General features: G+C 57.3%; 4 protein-coding genes across 4 annotated transcripts; 3 read left to right on the top strand and 1 right to left on the bottom strand.

The window, feature by feature from the left end:
- Window positions 1-2161: 2161 nt before the first annotated feature.
- SPRG_04151 (hypothetical protein) lies at window positions 2162-5115 on the top strand (the record flags this gene model as incomplete). Its single annotated transcript, XM_012342757.1, has 2 exons — window positions 2162-4507; window positions 4564-5115. Exons 1-2 carry the CDS (start codon window positions 2180-2182, stop codon window positions 5113-5115), a joined length of 2880 nt encoding a protein of 959 aa, XP_012198147.1. The 5' UTR covers window positions 2162-2179.
- Window positions 5116-5214: 99 nt separating this feature from the next.
- On the top strand, window positions 5215-7262 carry SPRG_04150 (hypothetical protein). The gene is made up of 9 exons (XM_012342756.1): window positions 5215-5522; window positions 5575-5784; window positions 5825-6097; window positions 6145-6281; window positions 6327-6514; window positions 6568-6636; window positions 6680-6817; window positions 6862-6942; window positions 6988-7262. The coding sequence occupies exons 1-9, from the start codon at window positions 5241-5243 to the stop codon at window positions 7212-7214; spliced, it is 1605 nt and encodes a 534-aa protein (XP_012198146.1). The 5' UTR covers window positions 5215-5240; the 3' UTR covers window positions 7215-7262.
- SPRG_04149 (oxoglutarate dehydrogenase) lies at window positions 7195-11094 on the bottom strand. Its single transcript, XM_012342755.1, has 20 exons — window positions 10815-11094; window positions 10646-10768; window positions 10519-10598; window positions 10361-10471; window positions 10223-10308; window positions 10054-10178; window positions 9836-10005; window positions 9753-9788; window positions 9579-9700; window positions 9400-9522; window positions 9193-9355; window positions 8806-9150; window positions 8605-8760; window positions 8482-8551; window positions 8300-8408; window positions 7939-8256; window positions 7736-7889; window positions 7514-7690; window positions 7388-7462; window positions 7195-7332 (listed from the first exon to the last, which is right to left on the bottom strand). The coding sequence occupies exons 1-20, from the start codon at window positions 11068-11070 to the stop codon at window positions 7219-7221; spliced, it is 2913 nt and encodes a 970-aa protein (XP_012198145.1). The 5' UTR covers window positions 11071-11094; the 3' UTR covers window positions 7195-7218.
- A 195-nt stretch (window positions 11095-11289) lies between these two features.
- On the top strand, window positions 11290-23978 carry SPRG_04148 (hypothetical protein; the record flags this gene model as incomplete). The annotated part of the gene is made up of 29 exons (XM_012342754.1): window positions 11290-11307; window positions 11363-11534; window positions 11583-11721; window positions 11771-11954; window positions 11999-12190; window positions 12238-12673; window positions 12744-12808; window positions 12855-13058; window positions 13105-13240; window positions 13294-13515; window positions 13565-13710; window positions 13758-13918; window positions 13965-14391; window positions 14442-14684; window positions 14740-16251; window positions 16305-16481; window positions 16528-16782; window positions 16831-16929; window positions 16977-17231; window positions 17278-18122; window positions 18168-19560; window positions 19610-19855; window positions 19900-20511; window positions 20561-20711; window positions 20759-20940; window positions 20998-21423; window positions 21474-21729; window positions 21780-22888; window positions 22938-23978. The coding sequence occupies 29 exons, from the start codon at window positions 11290-11292 to the stop codon at window positions 23976-23978; spliced, it is 11304 nt and encodes a 3767-aa protein (XP_012198144.1).
- Between the last annotated feature and the right edge of the window lies 1 nt (window position 23979).

Here is a 23979-nt window from a genome sequence, read left to right as displayed (position 1 = left end):
GGGCTGGCTTGCGGACTCGATGTGTGTGTGCCTGATGATGTGGAAGGCGCCGCTTGTCGCCACTGGCAGATAATAGCGCCGTCATGGCAGGTCGGGTGGAGTTGTTTTTCCTATTTTATCCGGATGCGATTTCGAGCGATCCTCGAAATAGGGAATAGGAAGTCGGATGGAGATGCTCTGAGCTTCAGGCGTTTGCTTCGGCCTGTGTGCCCTCAAACCGTCGTTGCCGACGCTGACAATATTTGATGTAAACCTGGACCTGACTCCAGTCGGTCGGGACGTTCTTTGCCAGTTTAGCCTGCTGTGGTGAGTTCGCTCAACTTTGATATTTGGTTGTTCCAAGCCAGAAGAACATTTGCGCGACCTTGGGGTCGCTACCAATACCATTGTCGCTCAGATTGTTGCTGATGGTACATGTGTAGGCCCGCCTTTTGTGGGTGTTTTAACGGAATTTAATTGGCCCAATAAAACGCTGTTTTTGGCCAATCAAATGTGACTAAAGGCGAGCTGCGGCGCTGGTGGTGGACTCGAGGCGCCCTGGATGCGGGATTGGAAGTTTTAAAAAGAGTTGGTCATATTTAGCACATGGATAGAGGACACTTTGGCGAGTATAAAACACTGCGTGGGGCTGACGTTTGGGACAGAGAGCCCGAGAAATCGATCCCGAGAAATTCCAGAGGACGAGTTTTTGACTACCGATGGCTCGGGTAGTAAAGCAGTTGTAGGGTCGCAGAATACATCTCATTGCTGTGCGTTGTCTATTCATCAGTACACCATGCGAGTAGGTGATCTCTTCATCCACATTCATTGTAATACACGAGCTACCGGCAGTCAAAAACTCGTCATCTGAAATCTTTCGGGATCGATTTCTCGGGCTCTGTGTCCCAACGTCAGCCCCATGCAGTGTTTTATGCTCACCAAAGTGTCCTCTATCCATGTGCTAAATATGACCAACTCTTTTAAAAACTTCCAATCCCGCATCCAAGGCGCCTCGAGTCCATCACCAGCGCCGTAGCTCGTCTTTAGTCGCATTTGATTGGCCAAAAATGGGGGTTCTATTTGGCCAATTAAATTGCATTTTGGACTGGCTTGCTGACTTGACGCTGATGTGTGCTTGATGTTGCGGGAGACGCCGCTTGCCGCCACTGGCAGATAATCACGACGTCACGACATACCTGTCACCAGGGCCACACCAAACGCCACATCCCGTGCCTGTCAAATGCTCTGCAGTTGGAACGAGTCCGATTACAAGCACTCTAATTTGCTGGGCAAAACTAGAGAGACCACCCTCGCCTTTGTCTCGGTAGAGATAGGCATGGACTCAAACTGCAACATCAAGGCGGTAGATTGGGCTACAAGCACCTATACACCGGTACCGATAGTTTTGTCGTTGCGCATCCTTTCTTTCATGTGACGGCATCTCAAGGTGATGGCGCTCGAATTGCGCAGAAGAGCCTCGTCTGGTACGGGGGAGGCAGGGACCGCAAAGGACGTGAAACTCCGAAGCCGAAGTCGGTCATGCCGGCATCACGGATGAATCAAAATGCGTTTTATTGACCCTTGTGCCCTTGCCGGCTTATGTCCGGTATGTCTTTGGACTGGATTCGTGGTGCATCTTGTCTGGTCCTTCATGGACACGCACGCGAAAACGGCAAGTTCAAGAAATATCCTCCTTTTTACATCCGCAGACACACGGCAGTAACGCGTGCTGTCCACACGGGCCGCTTGCCTTTTTACAGCGACCTTTAGCATTAAGGACGCGACGTTGATCAAAGGGACACCTACACCATCCTCCCACTCGACTCTACTTGCCCAGTCGCTTGAACGGGACTTTTGGCGCAAATTTGGGATTCGTTCCGGTCAAACTCACTTTGATTTCCAATGTCGTTTCTCGACAAATCCAATATTGGGTACAGGCATCCGGATACCCAACGTGCTTTCTTGATTTAAAACAAAATGATTTAAAATACCGGTGGACAGCCTTGCTAACGACAGTCGTGGCGTTGGCGTTGCCACGATAATAATAACTCTAATGCGTCGTCATAATAAAATACTGATGGAAATATTTTTAAAAAATATCATATTTTAATAGCGAAAATCGAAACATCGGCAGTCAAACACCCAAGCATGTCGCAGATTGGAGCTCGCTTATGCGGATTCGCATTTGTCAAGCCGTGGCATGAGCGACAGCAACCTCGACCTCGCCGCCCGCCTCCGGGCGCTGCGCGAGGGCGGCGCCGAGCCCGCCCCTGCGCCGGCACCGACGCCCTACATGCATTCGCCACCATCGCGGACCCGGCCCACGCCGCTGTACACGCAAGAGTCGCTCGAGTTTGGCGGGACGTATACGACTGGTAGCCCCGTGGGCGCCGAGGCGGACGGCGTGTACACGCAGGTGCCTGTGTGGAAGGACTCGAAGGAGAAGACGTACGGCTACTTGGACGACGAGCCGGCGCCGCAGGCCCAGACGCTCCTGAACAAGGCCAATGACCTCGTGCAGCGCCAAGCCTCCAACAAGGCGTTTCGGCGTCAGCACACAGCCGCGTTTCGGCCGCTGCCCAACACTGTCGAGGAGCTCCTCGATGGCTCGCCGACGTACGAAGGCGCGTTCCGGCTCGTGCAGCTCGCCGTGCAGATGGAGCAGGATGGCGATCCGCAAGCCGCGATCAACTTGTACGCAGACGCCGGCGCGACGCTTGTCGAGGTCGGGCGCAAAGAAGTCGACCCGCTTTTGCAAAAGGGCATCCGCCAAAAGGCCCAAGAGCTCCTCCAGCGTGCCGAAGACCTCGAGGCGTGGATGAACGGCGTCGCCGAGGAGGCGCGCAAGGCCGCTTTGCCGCCGAGCCTCCGCATCGCGCGCACCAACGTGCCGACCGTCGAGCAGACGTGGGCCGGCCGACCGCCGCCCTTCCATGACGCCAACGAATTCAAATTGATGCGGTACACGGCGGTGGCGACCAAGGACCCGATCCAGTTCTCGGACGACGGCTACGTGCTCCGCGTGCACGAGCTGCAACGACCCATCAAGGTCTTTATCACGATCACCATGTACAACGAAGAAGGCTCGGAGATCAAGGGCACGCTCACGGGCCTTGCCAAAGGTCTCGCGTACATGTGCAAGGAGTACGGCGACGACTTTTGGCAGCAAGTCGCGGTGGCCATCGTCTCGGACGGCCGGACGAAAGCGTCCAAGACGTGTCTCGAGTACCTCAAGGCCGTCGGCGCGTTTGACGAAGAGATCATGACGGTCACGTCGCTCGGTGTCGACGTCCAGATGCATCTCTTCGAGTCGACGCTCCAGCTGGTCGAGAACCAGAACTTTGAGGCCTATTACCCACCGCTGCAAGTGATTTACGCGCTCAAGGAGAACAATGGCGGGAAGCTCAACTCGCATCTCTGGTTCTTCAACGCGTTCTCGGAGCAGCTCAACCCAAAGTACACGGTGCTCGTCGACGTCGGGACGATTCCCGCCGAGACCTCGGTCTTTCGCTTGATCCGGAGCATGGAGCGCAACGCGCAGATTGGCGGTGTCGCTGGCGAGATTGCAGTTGAAGCCCCGAATTTCTTCAACCCTGTGATTGCCGCCCAGCATTTCGAGTACAAGATCTCCAACATTATGGACAAGTCGCTCGAGTCGGTGTTTGGCTTTATCTCGGTGCTGCCCGGTGCGTTCTCAGCGTACCGGTACGAAGCGATTCGGGCCGTCAAGGGCGTCGGGCCGCTGCCCGAGTACTTTAAAAGCCTCACGTCGACGACCAAGGAGCTCGGGCCGTTCCAAGGCAACATGTACTTGGCCGAAGACCGCATCTTGTGCTTTGAGCTCCTCGCGCGCAAGCAGCGGCGCTGGACCATGCACTACGTCAAGGACGCGATTGCGCGCACGGACGTGCCCGAAACGCTCGTCGACCTCATCAAGCAGCGCCGGCGCTGGCTCAACGGGTCGTTCTTCGCGGGCCTCTTTGCGATCGGGCACTTTGGCCGCGTCTGGAGCCAAAGCAGCCACTCGTTTGGTCGCAAGCTCGTGTTTACGTTCCAGTTTGTCTACCTCGCGCTCCAGAACCTCCTCTCGTGGTTTCTGTTGAGCAACCTCTTTCTGACGTTTTACTTTGTCTTGACGCTGGCCTTTACCGAGTCGGCGCCGGCGCTGCTCCAGACGATGCTGACCGTCTACCTCGCGATCATTGGCGGCCTCATCGTCTTTGCCCTTGGCAACAAGCCCGAGCCGCGCACGGCCAGCTTTTACCTCTTTAGCTGCCTCTACATGGGCATCATCATGCTGCTCGTGACGGGCATTTCCATCTACGGCTTGATTGGCAAGGGTACGAGCGCCGTCAAGGACCCGCGCACGATCACCGGGATCTTCTCCAACTGCACGGTCAGCGACGCCGAGCTCGCGGGCGGCGTCATCACGTCGCTCGGGCTCATCTTCCTCTCGGCCTTCGTCCACGGCGAGTTTGGCATCCTCCTCAGCTTTGTGCAGTATTTCTTCATGCTCCCGACGTTTGTCGTACGTACTCATGATCATTTTGAGGCGAGACGGCTCATGCGGCGTGTGCTCTCTAGAACGTGCTGGGCATCTATGCGTACAGCAACCTTCATGATCTGAGCTGGGGCACGAAAGGCCTCGAGTCGGGCGGCGGCCACGGGCCCGCCAAGGCCGGCGGCGGCAACGTCAAGGACGTCGTCGAGCAGCAAAAGAAGATAGAGGCCGCGCGGCAAGCCGCCGCCAGAGAGAAGGAAGATGTCGACAACAGCTTCCGCGCGTTCCGGTCGACGTTGCTGCTCTCGTGGCTCACGACCAACGGCATTTGGCTGTACGTCGTCACGGACTACATGTCGAGCGGGTGCTACCTCAAGGGCCTCAGCTACATTGTCGGCTTCTTCAACGTCGTGCGCTTTACGGGCTGCGTCGTGTTTGTGATCCTGCGCATGTTTCGGCGGTTCGGCTGCGGCGCGCGCGCGTCCCGCGACAACTACCAAGAGGCGCTGCCGGCCGAGTGGCAGACGCACTACAACGTGACGAACCGAACCGATGGCCGCGTCGCGCCGCCGCCCAAGCACGCGGCGTCGATGGACCCGACCACGCCCCATGGCGGCGTCTACCAGCAAGTGTAAATGCGTTTTTCTATTTTACGTCTTGTGTTTTGGTCCAGGAGGCGTGCGTTCATTGCGTTATACTCTTCGCGGGTACTCTTTAACGCGATTGCGGAATATCGCCTACGAACAGGCAAGATCGAGATATGGTGCGCGTCTGGGTAGCGACCACAGCGATGACCGCGCTGCTTGGTGCTGCCGTCGCCTGGGCCTACGAGCAGCGCGCTGCCGCCCTTCGCGAGGACGAGGCGCGGGCCAAGGACGCGGCCATCGTCGTCGTCGACATTGGCAGCTCGTCCGTCCGCGCAAGCGCCTACGTGTGCGTTCGCGGCGCATGGATCGCCGTCGACGGCTCGCTCTGCCAGGAGGCTCGGGCTGCGATTGCCGCCGATGGCACCGCCGATATGGGCAGCATCCAGGCCGCGGTGGTTCGTCCTTTCTCTCAAGCATCCCGACGAGCTCGCCCGTCAACCATTCTAGGAGCGTGTTCTCGACGGTACGATCGGCTGGTTGACCAAGCAGCGCGCGTATGCAGTCAAGGCCGTCGGCTTTTCCGCGTTTGGCATGTCGCTCGTGGGCGTGGACGCAGCCGGCGCCCCCGTCACGCCCGTCTACACGTACGCGGGGCAGTGCGCAGACGAGGCGACCGAGCTTCGCGACGCGCTCGCCAAGGCGGGTCTCCAGGCCGAGGTACGACTCGCGCATTCTTATGGCTGGCTGACAGGCGTAGGTGTACAACCACACGGGCGCGCCGATGCACCCCGCGTACGCCGCCCCGACGCTGCTCCGGCACAATCGCCATCATCGTGCGACGTCGCCTGTCTACGCATGGCAGTCGATGGTCGGCGTCCTCCTTCGCGCATGGACCACCGCTTCGCATGCCATTCCCATGAGCTACTCGGAGGCGTCGTGGACGGGTCTTCTGGACTTTCGGAGTGCGACGTGGCACGAGAAGCTCGTCGCGATGACGCACACACCCGCGTCGTCCATGCCACCGACGCAGGTTTCCGCTCGTTGATGACGTACGCGCCCATGGTATCTGCACTATAGGACCCGTCGATCCCCGTCGATGCGCATCTCAACCTCACGTACGCACGCCGGTGGCCGCTGCTGCGCGACGCCACCTTTTACCTCGCGTTTGGAGACGGCGCCGTTGCCAACGTTGGCGCCAAGTGCACGGACCCCAGGTACAGTAGTCCTGCGATCCAAGGGTTGTTGAACGATGGACTTAGTCGCATTTGCCTCACGATTGGTACGAGCGCGGCGATGCGGGTGCTCGTGCCCCTCGCGAGCCTCGGCAAGGTACCCCGAGGGCTCTGGTGCTACCGTGTCAATGCCACGCACGTCCTGCTCGGCGGCGCGCTCACGGACGGCGGGTCCCTTTACGCATGGGCCAAGAAGACGCTTGCGCTTCCCAGTAGTACGACGCACATCGATCTATCTCGTCTTTGGTTGGGAAAGACATATCCTTAGATGCCGCGGCCGCACTCGAAGCCATGGCCCCGGGTGCCCATGGGCTCACATTGCTTCCGTTCTTGCATGGTACAAAGTGATCGTGACGAACTGGATGAAGCAATGAGGGTAGGTGAGCGCGCTCCAGGCTGGCACGCCAAGGCCGCGTGCACGATCAGCGGCATAACGGCTGCGACGACCGCTATCGACATCCTCCGCGCGTCGCTCGAGTCGGTGGCGCTGCGCTTGGCCGCTATCTACGCGCTGCTCGGTAGCCTCCACCGCCTATCTACCACGATCGCTCACTTGACGTAGCACCCCAAGCGACGTCGGACGCGGTCATTGTTGCCAGCGGCACGGCCCTCACGTCGTCGCGTCTCTGGCGCCAAATGATCGGTGCGACGACGAGCTGCCCTGTCGGTGCTAACGATGTGATTGTAGCGGATGCGATTGGACGCAAGGTCGTACTCGAGACCGATGCGGTCGAGACGACATCTCGGGGCGTGGCCATGGCGGTGGGCTGCTATATGGGCCTTTCCAGCTCTCTCGACGAGCTCCAACCGCTCTCGTCGACGTTGCTGTCGGCGGACCCATCCCGCCACGCCCACGCAGCCTACTTGGGCGCGCGGGAGAAGCAAGAGGCACTGTACCATACACTGTACGCTTAAGTGACTATGGCGCGAGCGCATCCTCGATGATGCCACGCATTTCCTGCAAATGAATCTCGTACTGGCCCGTGGCCGGCGACGCCGTTGGGGGTCGACCAATGTACGACACGCTGCGCTTCTACACATAGAGCACCATGAGTAAAGTATCCCACGCGAGCTAATGAAGCTTATACATCGCCGAGGTGCCGCATGACGGTCGTGACGCGCGGCTGGCAATACGTCCACGCTCCCATGTTCTTGGGCTCTTCCTACGACATGCACTCTTGGGTACAAGGTTTCTTTGTCTTCTTCGTGTTTACCTGGACCCAAACGACTTGGGCGTTTGGGTACTGCTGCACGTGGTGCGCCAGGTCCGCAAACGGGAACGGCACGAGCTGCTCGACGCGCGCCGTGGCAATGTTGGTGATGTTGCGCGCGCGCATCGCTTGGACAAGGGGATAGTAGATCTTGCCGCTGCAGAGCACGAGGCGCCGAATCTAAGGGGTGTTGTCGTACATGGGCTGAAGAGTCTTCCAGAGCACCTTGGTGTCCTCGTCCATGCGGCGCAGGTCGTCGGCGTGGGGTCCGAGCACGCGCTGGAAGCTCGCGCCTTGGTCAAAGTTGTTCAAGTCGGACGTGCACGGCCGGTGGTGCAGCAGCGATTTGGGTGTAAACATGATGAGCGGTTTGCGGTACCTAGGTCCATGCGGTGACATCCGTAGAACGAATGAAAGATGGTGCGTACGGAGCGCGGACTTGGCGGCGAAGCGCGTGAAAATACTGCGCGGGGGTCGTCGGCATGGCCACGTGGATGTTGGCACCCACGTCGTTCGCGTCGGGCTGGAACACGTCCGGGTCTTCGTTGGCTTGCTGGAGAAACCGCTCGACGCGGGCACTGCTGTGCTCGGGGCCTTGCCCTTCGTAGCCATGGGGCAGGTTCAGAACCAGGCCCGAGCGTCGATGCCACTTTTGCTCGCCGCAAACGAGAAACGTATCGATGATGGTTTGTGCGCCATTGGCAAAGTCCCCAAACTGCGCTTCCCAGATGGTTAGTGACGCCGGACTAGTTCAATTGATACTATCTTGATACAAAACGGCAGTCGTACCTCTGGAGACTGTAGCCATACTCGAAGCCAAGCACACCTTCTTCGCTGAGCGGACTGTTGCACACTTGAATGCGGGCGTCACGCCGTCGGGCGGCGTGAACGTGGTCACCTTGGCCGCCAAGACATCCACCGAGAGCTCTATCTCATTTCTCAGTGTCTCGAGACGAAGAACGACAGCCTACCGTTGAGTGGCGTGTAGGTCACATTTCGCATCGAGAGAGCTTCAAACTGGTCGTACAAGACGGCGTGGCGCTTTTAACATCTCGACTTGTAAGAGCTTCTGAGAAAGAGTTACGAGATTGTACCTGGTTGAACGTGCCGCGTTCGCAATCTTGGCCGCTAAGACGCACGTCGACTCCTTCGGCGAGAAGCGAGCCGAACGCCAAAGCTTCTGCCGTCGCCCAGTCGACGCGGGCACCTGTCTCTACCGCCCGCAGACGGTTGTTCATAATGGCTTCCACCTATAACGCACACATGATGGACGTTCCAGTCGAACGCATTGGCACCTTTTTGTGGGCGGTAAAGCCCGGGGGCAGACGGAAAATCTGAGCACCAATCTCTTCGAGGAGCTTGCGGTCGACGCCCGTGTCGACTATGCCGGCTCGGAGCGCGTCGTTGGGGTCGTCGACACGGCGCGAGTGGCCGTCGCCCATGTTGTCCCACGGCGAAGGACACGATTTCGAGTGCTCGAGCTCCGCCGCGAGCTCGACCTCGATCGCGTTGGCCAATACCGCCTTCTCGGAGTGCGTCAAGTGGCCGTCCTTGACAAGTTGCTTGTAGTAGAGGTTGATCACGGTCGGGTGCTGGTTGATGCGATGGTACATGACGGGGGCCGTGATCTCGGGCGAGTCCTATCGACATCACCAACATGTGGTTGTATAGAAGGTGTGCACCTGCTCGTTGTGGCCATGGCGACGGTAGCACACGAGATCGACGACGACGTCGCACTTAAACTTTTGCCGGTACTCGACCGCCATTTTCATCACCTTGACGACGGCTTCCGGGTCGTCGCCATTGACATGAAAGATGGGACTGCGCGAGATTTTGGCGACATCACTCCACATTTTTGTTAGCACGAGGAATGTCGATGGCAGGATTACCTGCAGTAAACCGCCGAGTCGGCTTGTTTGGGCAGTGTCGTAAACCCGATCTGGTTGTTGATAATGACGTGGACGGTGCCACCGGTCTTGAAGTCTTCGAGCGCACTAAAGCCAAAGGCCTCGCTACGCAAGTCGTAGATGCTCACCAAGTACGAACAACAAGGGGCGTGGTGGCGTACCGAACCGAGCCCTGGAACATGGAGGCGTCGCCGTGCAGCAGCAACGGCATCACGCGCGATCCAGTCATATCTTGTAGCTGATCCTGGCACGCCCGCGTCTCGCCCAGCACGACCGAGTTGACCTACGTCCTCTCAGGATGAAGATCGCAGGACGTGCACTCCATGCATGATTACCGCTTCCAGATGCGACGGGTTCGCGGCCAATTTCACCTACACGCATATAGCTGGGTCGAAAAATGACATGTGGGAGCCCATACCTCCATGGTCTTGCCGTTGCGCATCGTGAGGTGCGAGACCGTGCCCAAGTGGTACCGAACGTCGTCCGAGTTGTTGGGATACTCTGGCTCGTCCGGCAAGTACGGCTGGAACTGCGACATGATCGCGTGCAGGGGACGCTGCAAGACATTGGCCAGCACGTTGAGGCGTCCTACATTGCTCCATGGAAAATCGAATGCTCAAAAGATGGTCGGTCTACCGCGGTGGGCCATCCCCATGTGCACAGAGTCGACGCCGGCGTCACTGGCGCTCTCAAGGAGCTCCTTCAACCCCGGGATGATGCTCTCGCCGCCTTCGATAGAGAAGCGCTTGGCGCCCGAGAAGCTATGCATTCCTCGAAACCGAGTATTGTGTCATAGAATCTGTACCGCCGACCAAGAAACTTCTCAAAGAGCTCGGCGCGGAGCATGTGCTGGAAAATCGCCGTCTTTTCCGTCGGCGAAAACTCAAAATCCTGCGATTGTGTACCGAATGGAGCATTTCTGGATTGGATAAGTACGTTTTACCTTGTACTTGGTGAGGCTCTGTCGGATCCAAAGCGCAGCATCGCGGTTGCGCAGGTGCTGGTACTCGGTGGCAATGTGCCCACAATACAAGCCCCGGAGCTCGTCCACGATCTGTTGCATAGAGGCGTGAGACGTGCGCGCTTGGTCAATCGCTGTACGTTGCGGAGCGTGGCGACCGGGCCAATCGAGAGGTCGTCGCCAATGAAGAAGTCGCGGTCCAGGTCGGCCTCCGAGAAGCCTAGTACGGTGACGTCGAGCCCAGAGAAGCGGGAAGAGACGGCGTACCATGCGCCGTGAGCTCGAGGTTCTTGCCGTGCGCGAGCGAGTTTAGGTTGAAGTCGTCAAAGTACGGCTTCTCGACCCAGCGACTGCCCCAGTTCCACTTTTGCAGCTCCGGCATCTTCTCGCCTACGCCACGTGAACGCTTCGCTGCCTGCTAGTACACGTGGTATACTGTTTTCGAGCGGGTCAATGTGCGCGACAAAGTGGCCATACTGCTTGAACGTGCGGATCAAGATGAGCACCCGCCGGGTCTCTTCCTGCGACCGGATCGCCGACGAGCTCATCTTTTGCACGCGCCATGGCGTGTCGCCGACGGCGCCTTGGACGTCGCCGCTGTCGGTGCCAGCGCTGTAGCCGCGCCATGCGGCCGAGGCCCAGCGGCCATGCGCCTTGCGCACGTCCGTCGCTCGAGGAAGGAGCCGCCACATTATTTTTGCCTTCTGCCGCCCCTGGATACGCTCAATTGCAACTCAATTTATAAAAAAGCCGGATTGCTTCAAGCTGTGACCCATATCAGACACCGAGAAATCAAAAAAATATTGTCACGCAGTCAATTGAGTTCGGTAACCGGATACGCTCGGTGTCGTATCCGGAACGAAACCCGACAAGCGCGAAGAGTCGCGGGGACTTTCAAGGATCCGACGAGCATGCCAAGCCCGACCAAGGTAGACGACGAGCCATCACTGCTTGCGCCGAGGTGCGATGGACGCATGCATGTAGCGCGGTCGGAAGACCTTGGCGCCGTCGACGAGCCCCGTCAAGCCCAAGCCCGCGGACGAAAAGGCTGGCGGCGTCGTCTTCGTCGATCCGATCCCGACGCCCGATGAGAGCATACGGCTACGATCCTCGACGCACATCACGGGTCCGCACATGGTGGTCGACATGCCACCAGGTACATGACCTCATCCTTCTGGGCCGTCTATGATGATATGCTGCACAGCGTACGCGGTCGGCCTCAGCATGGCCATGCCCACCACTGTGCCCATCGTGCGCAAGCAGCGCGGCGACATTGAGCCCAAGGTATTTCTCCCACATGAGCGTACGGCCGATCGTCCTCCTCGCCAAGTCGAAGTTGAGCGGTATCGAAACGATCCTCTGGCTCGTGGAAGCTCATATCTCGGTCTCCAGGAAGCGCCGCCAATTCGAGTCGGCCAACGTAGGCAACATGGTCGAGGAAAAGCTATCCCAGCTCTTTGGCAGTCGCGAGTACCAGGATGTCATCAACGACACGAGCGGTGTCGCCATGCAGCTCATCGAGGCGCTCCCCTTGCACCTCTTTGATGACAAGTCGTTTGAAGTGCGCGAACCCGAGGTGCGCGACCCTCCCACACCGACCTATCGAGCATCGCTGTATAGGACTGGATTGCATGCGGCAAGAAAAAGGACGGGACCGTTGCGATCCCGGTGACCGCGCTCTATTGCCGCCCCGGCCTGCCCGGGCTCTGGAACGAAGGCCACGTGATTGCATACTCGGCCGAGCGCGACCTCTTCACGGTCCGTTTCGGCCAGGACGAGATGCCATTGCACCGGTGCAACATTTGCTTCAAGGTACACCGCGCGGGGGTGGCAGAGGATAAGCGATGGTGGCTGGCTAGGCCGAGGACCCTGAAGGCTTTGTGAACCGCGTACATGCCGCACACTTGGCGCGCCTGTATGCGCAGTCGGCGATCCGCAAGAACATTTACATCGACTGCATGCCGTCGGACGACCTGCACAAGCTCGGCACGGAGAATATCAACAAGATTGTCAAGCTCGCGACCAGCGTCTTCCAGGCCAAGAACGCGGTTCCGCCGGACACGACCAAGATCGTCGCCGAAGTGCACACCGACTACCTCCGCACCATGTGTCGCATCATCTTTGAGCACCAGCAATCGAGCGGAAATGGCGCCAACTTTTTCCTCTGCGCGCCGCCCGACGAGTCGCACGTAATCGATACGACCAAGCACCGCGAGATTGCGCCGCCGATCGACTACGCTGACCAGTTTATCGGCTTTTCCTTCCAGACGTTCCTCACCTCCCCCGAGGCACGTCGTACGGGACAGTATGCGACCGATCTTAACACCACTATAGACGCTGGCGGCGGCCGTCAAGGTCAACGAAGAGTGCTACCGCCTTCTGTGCGTCGATATCTTTAGCCTCAAGACGACCCGCAGCCTCAAACTCGAAGTACGGTGATATGCAAATGCGATGCAGGTGCACATTAGCGATGTAGGAGTTTCAACAGCGCCAGAATACGCAAGAACGCGCCATGTACAAGCTGCTACACGACGACTGGCCCAACAAGATCACGCACGCGATCAAGACGTCCCTCGCACACGTGGGCAAAGGCTGGTACAACCTCCAAGAGACGCGCCGGGATACGTACGAGTTCAGCAAGCTTCGATCGTTCTTGCACCGCGTCAACCTCGTCATGAAGGTCGTGGGCGACGTACGTCGTATCTAAAATCTCATACTCGCCGTAGGATACACTGCGCTTCATGGCCGAGCAGTCGCTTGCTTCGTACTGTGCCTTCATGGCCAAAGCGGCTGAAGCCGTCGTCAAAGTCGTGGACGCCAAAACGACCGTCCTCTTGTACCCTGACATCGAGAAGCGGCGAGGTACACGCCTTTCCATGAATGCGACATCATGCTTCATTTTGCATGAAATTTAGCTGCCGAAAACATTGGGCCGGCAAAATTTGAGTTTCTCTGCCGCCAGCGCCAGCTCCAGAACCCTCCAGCACTGTTTGCGCTTACGCTCAGCGTCGCACCCGAGCTGATTGTGATCAACCAGCACGAGATCGACGAGGCCCAAGCCAAAATTGACGAGTGGATGCACGAGCAAGAGGTCAAGCGCGCCAAGCAGCTCGAAGAAGACCCCGATAACGACAACAGTTCGTCCGTCTGCATTGTATATGTGATGCGACAGTGTTATGTTAATAGAGCGGGACGACGAACCGTGTCCGTTTGAGCCCGTCCCGGCTAAAATGGGCCACAACTTTGGCTACAACACACCGATTTCTGCCTTCTCGCAGCTTGTTCTGGACGTCTTCAATAAGTCGATCGATACGTGCAAGGACATTAAGCAGGTACACAATGCCATTTTGTAGTCGCGTGGGATTCATGCATCATGCAGGTCGAGCAAATGGTGATGGACAAACTCTTCTGGAGCAGTCATCCGTCGATTCCATACGTCAACGCCAACGAGCCATGGGTACAAGCGCTGCGAGACGACGTTGCCAAGCTCATCGAGAAGAGCGAAGTGCCGCTGCGCGCGTACCTCAAGCAATACGACCGGTATTCTATAGTTTTCACTCGTGATCGATGAGAAGCATGTGAGTAGCTACATTGCCTTTATGAACCTCGACGAGGACCACTACTTGGACATCTTCCGCGCGCAGGACCCGCCCAACTTGCAAGAGCTCAGCGACCGCATCAAGCAACACGCGCAGGACGCTCTCGACATTGAGGACGCGATTCCAGCCATGAACATTGAGCTCGGCATGTACACGGTGAGCTGCGCTGCGATGCGCGCGCAGCTGGCCGAGAAGCACCGACGCCTCGCTAAGAAGCTTCTCGACTGCCAGCTCGTGAAATGCACGACGCTGGCCAAGGATCTCCACGGCAAGTTTGAGCCCATCAACCGCCAGCTACAAAAGATCCCGACCGACATTGAGCAGCTCACCGAGATGAAGCAGTATATCGACAGCATCAGTGCACAGCTCGCGCCCTTGCTTGCATCGTCCCAACAGCTCATCAAGTACCGCGCGGTATGTCTATGGATGGAACTAGACATCGACGAGAAGAATGTGCGATGTAGCTCCTCGACTCGTTTCAGTACCGTATGGAGAAGGACGATTTCATGGCGATCTGGCGCGTCCGGCTCGGACCCAACCACATTTACGACCAAGTGCACAAGATGAACAACATCCTCACCATGCAAAACCAGCAGTTTCTCGGCGAGATGCGGGACCAACAGGTTGAGTTTACAGAGTCGTTGCGGATTCTACACCAAGAAGTCGACGGCTTCAAGCAGTACACGGACCTTGCACGCGTCGAGCAAGTCTTCAAGTGCGTTATTGCATGTGCTATTGTCTGCCATCTCATCGCTTCCATAGATACGTGGTCAATATCGAGCAAAAGATCGCCAAGGCCGACGAAGACGCGCGGCTCTTCAACTCGCGCGAAGGACTTTTGGCCAAGAGATGACCGACTATGAAGAGATTAGCCGCATCCGGCGCGACTTTGAGCCGTACGCGACGCTCTGGAAGACGGCCAACAACTGGCTCAAGGACCACAAAAAGTGGATGGAAGGCGCGTTTCTCGACATCAACGGCGAGGAGTTTGAGCAGTTCGTCGAGACCAACTGGGCCAACATTATCAAAGCGACCAAATTCTTTGAAAAGGCCAACATCAAAGGCTGCTTGGACATTGCGAGCCACATTCGGAGCGAGATTGCATCGTTCCGGCCGCACGTCCCGCTGGTCATGGCGCTGCGCAACCCGGGCATCCAAGACAGGCATTGGAATCTCATGAATGGCGAGACGCACATGAGCTTTCGTCCCGACCGCGGCATGAAGCTGAGCTACGTCCTCGGGCTCGGGCTCGACAAGCACATTGAAGCGATCACCAAGATCTGCGAGACGGCCGGGAAGGAGTACCAGATCGAGAAGGCGCTCAACGCCATGGAAGAGCAGTGGAAGCAAGTGAGCTTGTCGATCGTCGACTACCGCGAGACGGGCACGTTTGTACTTAAAGCCGTCGACGAAGTCCAAGCGATTCTCGACGAGCAAATCACGACAACGCAAGCGATGCAGTTTTCTGCGTTCAAAAAGCCGTTTGAAGACCGCATCAACAAGTGGGAAAAGTGCCTCAGCACGGTCTCGGACGTGCTCGAAGAGTGGATGGCGGTGCAGCGCGCGTGGCTCTACCTGCAGCCGATCTTTGACAGCCCTGACATCAACAAGCAGCTCCCGATGGAAGGCAAGCGGTTCGCGACCGTCGACAAGAACTGGCGCCAAACGCTGGCGGCCGCCAAAGCCAAACCGAGCGTCATCAACTTTTGCAACAACGACAAACTCCTCGACCGGTTCCAGGAAAGCAACAAGTTCCTTGAACAAGTTCAGAAAGGCCTGAGCGACTTTCTCGAGACAAAGCGGTCCGCGTTCTCGCGTTTCTACTTTCTTTCGAACGAAGAGCTCTTGTCGATTCTGTCCGAGTCGAAAGATGTCAAGCTTGTGCAGCCGCATTTGAAAAAGTGCTTTGAAGGCGTCGTCAAGGTTGAGTTCCAAGAAGACCTCACGATCACGTCCATGATCTCGGCCGAAGGCGAGACCGTCGCGATGGCGACGCCCGTCAACCCCAACGGCAAGAACGTCGAGCACTGGATGACCGAAGTCGAAGACATGATGCGCGTCTCGATCCGCGCCGTCATGTTTAAGGCCATCCAAGACTACACTCAAGTCTCCCGTGTCAAGTGGATTCAAAAGTGGCCCGGCATGTGCGTCCTCAATGGCTCTCAGTTCCATTGGACGCGCGAGATGGAAGAGAACATGGCGGCAGACGGCGCCAACGGCGTCCAAAAGATGATGGAGCGCCAGCTTGCCCAACTGGCCGACATGGTGCAAATGGTACTGCATTGCCCAATCTTATGTAGCGCAGATGCCATAAGTTTGGTTCGTAGGTGCGCGGACACCTTGACAAGCTGGCTCGTATCAGTGTCGGCGCCCTCACCGTCATTGACGTCCACGCCCGCGATGTTACAATGCGCCTCGTCCATAGCAAAGTGAGCACGAAAGACGACTTTATGTGGTCGAGCCAGCTGCGGTACTACTGGAACGACGACTTGTTTGCAGAAATGGTACTCTGCAATACAATGCAACGCAAGTGCTTACGGTTATTGACAGGTGTCGGCGCGACGGCCGTACGGTTACGAGTACCTCGGCAACTCGTTCCGACTCGTGATCACGCCGCTCACAGACAAGTGCTACATGACGCTCATGGCCGCCCTGCAGATGATTCTCGGTGGCGCCCCCGCGGGCCCGGCCGGCACGGGCAAAACCGAGACGACCAAAGATCTCGCTAAAGCGCTTGCGAAGCAGTGCGTGGTCTTCAACTGCTCGGACGGTCTCGACTATATCGCCATGGGCAAGTTCTTCAAGGTTGGTGGATGGAGACGCCGATCCAGTGTGTGCGACGAATCAGCGTAGGGACTTGCTTCTTGCGGTGCGTGGGCCTGCTTTGATGAGTTCAACCGCATCAACATCGAAGTGCTCAGTGTCATTGGCCAGCAAGTCACGACGCTTCAGGTATCTTTTTTTCCTATTTCAACAAAGTTGATCGGTGGAACGTGTAGCTCGCCATCCGAGCAAACGAGAAGCGAATTGTGTTTGAAGGCTCGGACATTGCCGTTAGCCCGCAGTTTGGTGTCTTTATCACGATGAACCCGGGGTACGCGGGGCGGTCCGATCTCCCCGACTCGCTCGCCGCACTCTTCCGCCCCGTGGCCATGATGGTGCCCGACTACGCCATGATTGGCGAAATCATGTTTTTTGCCTACGGCTACGAAAAAGCCAAGGAGTGCGGTGCCAAAATGGTCACAACTTTCAAGGTACTAACTTTTTTCTATCGTTGCTTCGTTGACTCATTCCAACTAGCTCTGCTCGGAGCAATTGTCGTCGCAGTCGCACTACGATTACGGCATGCGCGCGGTGAAGACCGTCATCACGGCCGCAGGCAACCTCAAGCGCGCAGACCCAGACATGGACGAAGAGGTCCTCTTGCTCCGTGCGCTTCAGGACGTCAACCTGCCAAAGTTTCTCTCGTTTGACATTCCGCTCTTTAACGGTATCATCAGCGACCTCTTTCCTGGAAAATCGCGGCCACAGCTCAACCTTGGCGCGCTCAGCCGCGTCTCCAAGCTCGTGATTCAGCGACTCAAGCTCCAGCCGCACCCGTTCTTCCTCATGAAAGTGGTCCAGCTCTATGAAACGCTCTGCGTCCGGCACGGGCTCATGGTTGTCGGTGCCACTGGCGGTGGCAAGTCGTGCAATCTCAAAGTGCTCTGTGACACGCTCACGGAGCTCAAGAAGCTCGGCGAGCCCGGCTTTGCATACGAAGAAGTCGTCATCTACCAGCTCAATCCAAAGTCCATCACGATGGGCCAGCTCTACGGCGAGTTTGACGCGAGCACGCACGAATGGCAAGATGGCATTCTCTCGACCTTGTATCGAGCGGCAGCCTCGAGCACCAACGCCGACCGCAAGTGGGTCATCTTTGACGGCCCCGTCGATGCCATTTGGATTGAAAACATGAACACGGTGCTGGACGACAACAAAAAGTTGTGCTTGAGCTCGGGCGAGATCATCCAAATGTCCCAGGAGATGACCATGATGTTTGAAGTCGAAGATCTCTCGGTCGCTTCGCCTGCGACGGTGAGTCGCACTGGTATGGTGTACATGGAGCCTGCCTCTCTGGGCTTTGACCCGCTCACAACCAGCTGGTATGCATTCCTCTTCGTGTTGGCATTGGGTCACGAAGCGTATAGGCTCGAGAACCTCCATCCTGACTTCAAATCCGACTTTAAGCGCGACTTGCAGTGGCTCTTTGACTGCCTCATGCGGCCGTCGCTGACGTTTGTGACGCAGCACGTGAAGGAATGGCTACCGCAAATTCCCAACAACCTCGTGAGCTCGCTCTTGCGACTCCTCGACTGCTTCTTCTCGGTGGTCGCCGCCGAAGAGAAGAAAGACGCGCGCCTCGAGCACGTGACGTACTTTACACACCACTGCTCGGAGCTCTTTGTGTTCTGCCTCATCTGGAGCATTGGCGCGACTGGCAATGACGCGGGGCGCATCAAGTTTGACGCGTACCTCCGCGAAGAGCTCTTGAGTCACCCGGGCATGAAGAAGCCGCTGCCGGCAGCGGGTTTGGTCTACGACTATGCGCTCGACCGAGCCACCGAGACGTGGAAGCTCTGGTTGGATACGATACCAAAGTACGTTGTGCCGGCCGAGTCGAGCTTCTCCGAGCTGGTCGTGCCCACGAGCGACAGCGTCCGGTCGACGTTCCTCATGCAGCTCGCGCTGACCCAAGGCGTGCACATGCTCATCGTGGGGCCCACGGGCACGGGCAAGACCATCAACGTCAACCAATTCCTGGAAAAAGTCGACAGCGACAAGTTTGTGCCATTGAAACTCACGTTTTCGGCCCAAACCAGCGCCAACCAGACGCAGGATTTCCTCGATGGCAAAATGGAGAAGCGGCGAAAGGGTGTGTATGGCCCGACCGCTGGAAAGCGCTTCATCGTGCACATTGACGATCTCAACATGCCCAAGCAAGAAGAGTACTTTGCGCAGCCGCCCATCGAGATCCTCCGTCAGTGGTTCGACCAAGGCGGGTGGTACGACCGCAAGCTCCTCGTCTTCCGCAACATTGTCGACGTGGTGTTTGTGGCGTCGATGGGTCCACCCGGCGGCGGCCGCAACCCAATCACGCCCCGCTTCATTCGCCACTTTAACATTATCGGGTACACGGAAATGTCGGACGACAACAAGCGCCAAGTATTTGCCACGATCATCGCGAGCTTCCTAAGCAAGTTCTCGGAGGACCTCAAGCACCCGGATGTGGGCCTCGCGCTCGTCTCAAGCTCCATCTACATTTACAACATTGTGATTCGAGAGCTTTTGCCGACACCGTCCAAGGCGCATTATACCTTCAACTTGCGCGATTTGGCCAAGATCTTTCAGGGACTTCTCATGGGTGACAACAAACGCATCACGAAGCTCGACCAACTCCTCCGGCTCTGGGTCCACGAGAACATGCGCGTCTTTGAAGACCGGTTCACGACGCTCGCCGACCACCAGTGGTTTACAGACCAGCTCCAGACGCAGATTGCGCTCAACTTTGGCCCACGCTTGGGCCTCCCAGACGTGCTCAAGGTACCGTCGCATGCGACGACAACGTCCCGCCACTTTACACAACTCATAGGACCCGGCGGCGATGGAAGAGAGCAAAAAGAAAGGGTGGGACCTCGTCGTGCCCCAACCAAACTTGCTTTTTGGCGACTATATGATTCCTGGCGCCGACCCGAAAGTCTACGAAGAGATTAGCGACATGGAGAAGCTCGTGGCACAAGTCGAAGAGTACCTCAACGACTACAACGCAGAATCCAACGCACCCATGAACCTCGTCATGTTTATGAATGCGATCGAGCACGTTTCCCGCATCGCGCGCGTACGTTAACGTATCCAGTTGCGGTCCACTGACGAAACGACTAGGTTATTCGGCAACCGCAAGGGAATGCACTCTTGCTGGGCGTCGGTGGCAGTGGGCGGCAGAGTCTCACGCGTCTCGCAGCCTTCATGGCCGAGTACGGTTGCAGCCAAATTGAGATCTCCAAGGGCTACTCGGTCGCCGACTGGCGCGACGACCTCAAAAAATGTCTTATGAAAGCCGGCGTCGACGAGAAGCCGACCGTCTTTTTGTTTTCGGACGTTCAAATTGTGCACGACATCATGCTCGAAGACATCAACAACATTCTCAACACGGGGGACGTGCCGAATTTGTATGCGCCCGAAGACATTGACGCGATCACGAATCACTGCCGCGGCATGTGCATCAAGAAGCGGATTCCAGCGACAAAACTCAACATCTTTGGCCAGTACGTGACGCTCGTGCGTCAGAATTTGCACATGGTGCTCTGCATGAGTCCGCTTGGGAGTGCGTTCCGCGACCGCATTCGTATGTTTCCGTCGCTCGTCAACTGCTGTACGATCGACTGGTTCAGCGAGTGGCCCGCCCAAGCGCTCCAGTCGGTTGCGATGAACGCACTCACGGTCGTCGACCTCAAACTCGGCGACAGTGTCCTCCCGGTCGTCAACGTCTTTCAGGTACGCACGTGCTTTGACCTTCTGAATTGATTTCTACATCTATATGAAGAGCATGCATCAAACCGTCGAGCACGAGTCAGCCAACTACTTTCAAAAGCTACGCCGGTACAACTACGTGACGCCGACGTCGTACCTCGAGCTCCTCTTTACGTTCAAAAATGTCTTGCAAACCAAGCGCGAAGAAGTGTCGATGATGATCAGTATGCATTGACGATTCTGTCAAGATGGAGAATGATGCTCGAATTAGGTCGCCTTCAGAACGGCGTCGACAAGATCATTGCGACCAAAGAGCAAGTCGCTGGTATGCAAGAGCAGCTCGTGGCGCTCAAGCCGCAGCTCGAGAAGACGCAAATCGACGTCGAAGCCATGATGATCAAGATCACCGAAGACAAAAAGACGCCGACGAGACCAAGGCGGTCGTCGAGAAAGGTTACACGCTCTCAACTCAACGCTCCACGCATGACTCAACACGTCTTTTGTGTAGAGGAAGAGGGTGCCAACAAGAAGGCAGCCGATACGAAAGCGATCGCCGATGACGCGCAGCGCGACTTGGACGAAGCGCTGCCGGCACTCGAAGCCGCGACAGCGTGCTTGAACAAGCTGAAAAAGTCCGACATTGACGAAGTCAAGGCCATGAAGAACCCGCCGCACGGCGTGCGGCTGACGATGGAAGCGGCATGCATCATCTTTGGCATCAAGCCGACGCTCAAGACTGATCCGGACAAGCCAGGCCAAAAGATTAAGGACTACTGGGAGAGTGCGCAAAAAACGATTCTTGGCAATGCAAAGAAGCTCCTCGAAGACATGGTCAAGTTTGACAAGGACAACATTGGCGAAAAGATCATCCAGCAAATCGACCCGTACATGGAAATGGAAGAGTTCTCGCCCGCGTCCGTGCGCAAGGCGTCCGTGGTACTTGATATCGTATTCTGCGCTCCGAAAGCATAGTTTGTACTTTCTAGGCGTGTGAAGCCATTTGTATGTGGGTGCGGGCCATGCACACGTACAACAAGATTGCCAAGATGGTCGAACCAAAGAAACTGGCGCTCGCCACCGCGCAGGCCGAGCTCGATGTGACCATGCGCGTCCTCGCCGACGCCAAGGGCCGGTTGGAGGCGGTCGTCAATCGGCTCCAAGAGCTCGAGGCAGGGTACAATGCCGCCGTCGAAAAGAAAGACCAGCTCATCCAAGACGTTCGGCAGTGTGAAATTCGACTTGGTGCGTCCTTGCTTGCGTACCAGTGCTTTGCTCATCGCTATATCGCGTAGAGTCGGCGCTCAAGCTCATCGCGCTTCTCGGCGGCGAAGAAGCGCGCTGGACCATCACGATTTCGCAGCTCAACATGGACTTTCGCAACCTCGTGGGCGACGTCGTCATCTCGTCCGGCACGATCAGCTACCTCGGGTGCTTCACGAGCGAGTTTCGAGACATTTGCATTGCGTCGTGGTACAATGCGCTCGACAAGCAGGTCGTGCCGCACACACGCAACTGCAACATCATCACGACGCTCGCCGACCCGGTCAAAGTCCGGGGCTGGCAAATTGCGGGTCTCCCGTCCGACAACCTCTCGGTGCAGAACGGCATCATCATGGCGCGCGCGCGTCGGTGGCCACTGCTCATCGACCCGCAAGGCCAAGCCAACCGCTTCATCAAGTCCCTTGGGCGAGATACCTCGGAGAACGGAATTGACGTTGTCAAGAGCTCGGACAAGAACTTTATCAAAGCGCTTGAGAACGGTGTTCGGTTTGGCAAGTGGATCCTCCTCGAAAACGTGACCGAGTTTCTCGATGCGGCGCTGGAAACTGTGCTGCTCCAAACCAAATTCAAACAAGGCGGACAGCTCATGATGAAGATTGGCGACTCGACGATCCCGTACAACATGGCCTTCAAGTTTTTCATGACCACGAAGCTGCCAAACCCGCACTACCCACCCGAGACGTGCGTCAAGGTGTGCCTCCTCAACTTCACGATCACGCCGTTTGGATTGGAGGAGCAAGCGTTGGGTGTCGTCGTTCAAGAAGAGATGCCCGAGCTCGCCGAGAAGAAGAACAACCTCGTCATCTCGAACGCGAAAATGAAGGCCGAGCTCCTCGACATTGAAAACAAGATCCTGTACATGCTCGCCAACTCGCAGGGCAATATCCTCGACGACACGGATCTGATTGAGATGCTCGGCAAGGCCAAAGTGACGTCCGAAGACATCAACGAGAAGATGGCCGAGGCCGAAATCACGGAAAAAACCATCGACGAGACGCGCGAGCTGTACCGAGGCGTCGCCAATCGCGCGTCGCTGCTCTTTTTCTGCATTGCCGACCTCGCGATCGTCGACCCGATGTACCAGTACTCGCTCACGTGGTTTGTCGAGCTCTTTGTCAAGGTATCATCTCCCGATAATCGTATCTATGTGTGTATTCGGCCATTCGTAGAGCATCCGCGCGGCCGAGCCGAGCGATGTGCTGGCGACGCGGCTTGTGAATCTCATGGACTCGACGACGTACTCGCTCTACAAGAACATTTGCCGGTCGCTTTTCGAAGAGCACAAGCTCTTGTTTTCGTTCCTCTTGACGATCAAGCTGCTTCAAGGCCGCGGCGAGATTGACGCACTCGAGTGGCGCTTCCTCATTTCTGGCTCGACGCCGACCAAAGATACGGACAGCCGCAACCCCAGCTCCGACTGGATCGAAGACCGTGCGTGGACCGAGTTTTGCTGCCTCACGACGCTCCCAAAGTTCGAGTCGCTCGTCTCGTGTCTCATTGAAGAGACGGACGCGTGGCGGAGCATCTTTGACGCCGTGGACCCGCACCTCGCGCGCCTCCCGAGCCACTTTCCGTTCACGCTCAATACGTTCCAGAAGCTCTGCGTCCTCCGGTGCATCCGCCCTGATCGCATGATGGAAGCCATCCAGCTCTTTGTCGCCGAGCAGCTTGGCCAGCGGTTTATTGAGCCACCGACGTTCGACTTGCCGGGCTCGTTTGCGGACGCGAGTGTCACGACGCCGCTCATCTTTATCCTCTCGACGGGCTCGGACCCGGCCAAAGACCTTCTCCAGTTTGCCGACGTGATGAAAATGGGCCGCAAGTTCAACTCGATCTCGCTCGGGCAAGGCCAAGGTGTCATTGCCACCAAGATGATTGAAGACGCCATCTCGAGCGGCAAGTGGGTGCTGCTGCAGAACTGCCACCTCGCGATTTCGTGGATGCCGTCTCTCGAGCGCATTTGCGAGGAGCTCAACGCGGAGACGACACACCGCGACTTTCGACTCTGGCTCACGTCGCGCCCGAGTGCTTCGTTCCCGACGTCCGTGCTCCAAAACGGCGTTAAAATGACCAAGGAGCCACCCAAAGGCATTCGCGCGAACCTCAAGAATTCGTACATCAAGATGACGGACGAGATGCTGGACGCGACGAGCAAACCGAAAAGTACCGGAAGCTGCTCTTTGGGCTCGCCTTCTTCCACGCCGTCGTGAT

The sequence above is a fragment of the Saprolegnia parasitica genome (genome assembly GCF_000151545.1).
Source record: "Saprolegnia parasitica CBS 223.65 unplaced genomic scaffold supercont2.11, whole genome shotgun sequence".
Classification (NCBI taxonomy): Eukaryota; Oomycota; class Saprolegniomycetes; order Saprolegniales; family Saprolegniaceae; genus Saprolegnia; species Saprolegnia parasitica.
This window is presented reverse-complemented; position numbering and strand designations above follow the sequence as displayed.

Coding starts and splice junctions, on each gene's coding strand:
- SPRG_04150 (XM_012342756.1), top strand. CDS start 5,241: ATGGTGCGCGTCTGGGTAGCGACCACAGCGATGACCGCGCTGCTTGGT. Junction 6,098..6,144: donor CGTCCATGCCACCGACGCAG/GTTTCCGCTCGT, acceptor TCTGCACTATAG/GACCCGTCGATCCCCGTCGA. Junction 6,818..6,861: donor CGCTATCTACGCGCTGCTCG/GTAGCCTCCACC, acceptor CACTTGACGTAG/CACCCCAAGCGACGTCGGAC.
- SPRG_04149 (XM_012342755.1), bottom strand. CDS start 11,070: ATGTGGCGGCTCCTTCCTCGAGCGACGGACGTGCGCAAGGCGCATGGC. Junction 10,599..10,645: donor CCTCGAGCTCACGGCGCATG/GTACGCCGTCTC, acceptor TCACCGTACTAG/GCTTCTCGGAGGCCGACCTG. Junction 10,179..10,222: donor GAGAAGTTTCTTGGTCGGCG/GTACAGATTCTA, acceptor AGGAATGCATAG/CTTCTCGGGCGCCAAGCGCT.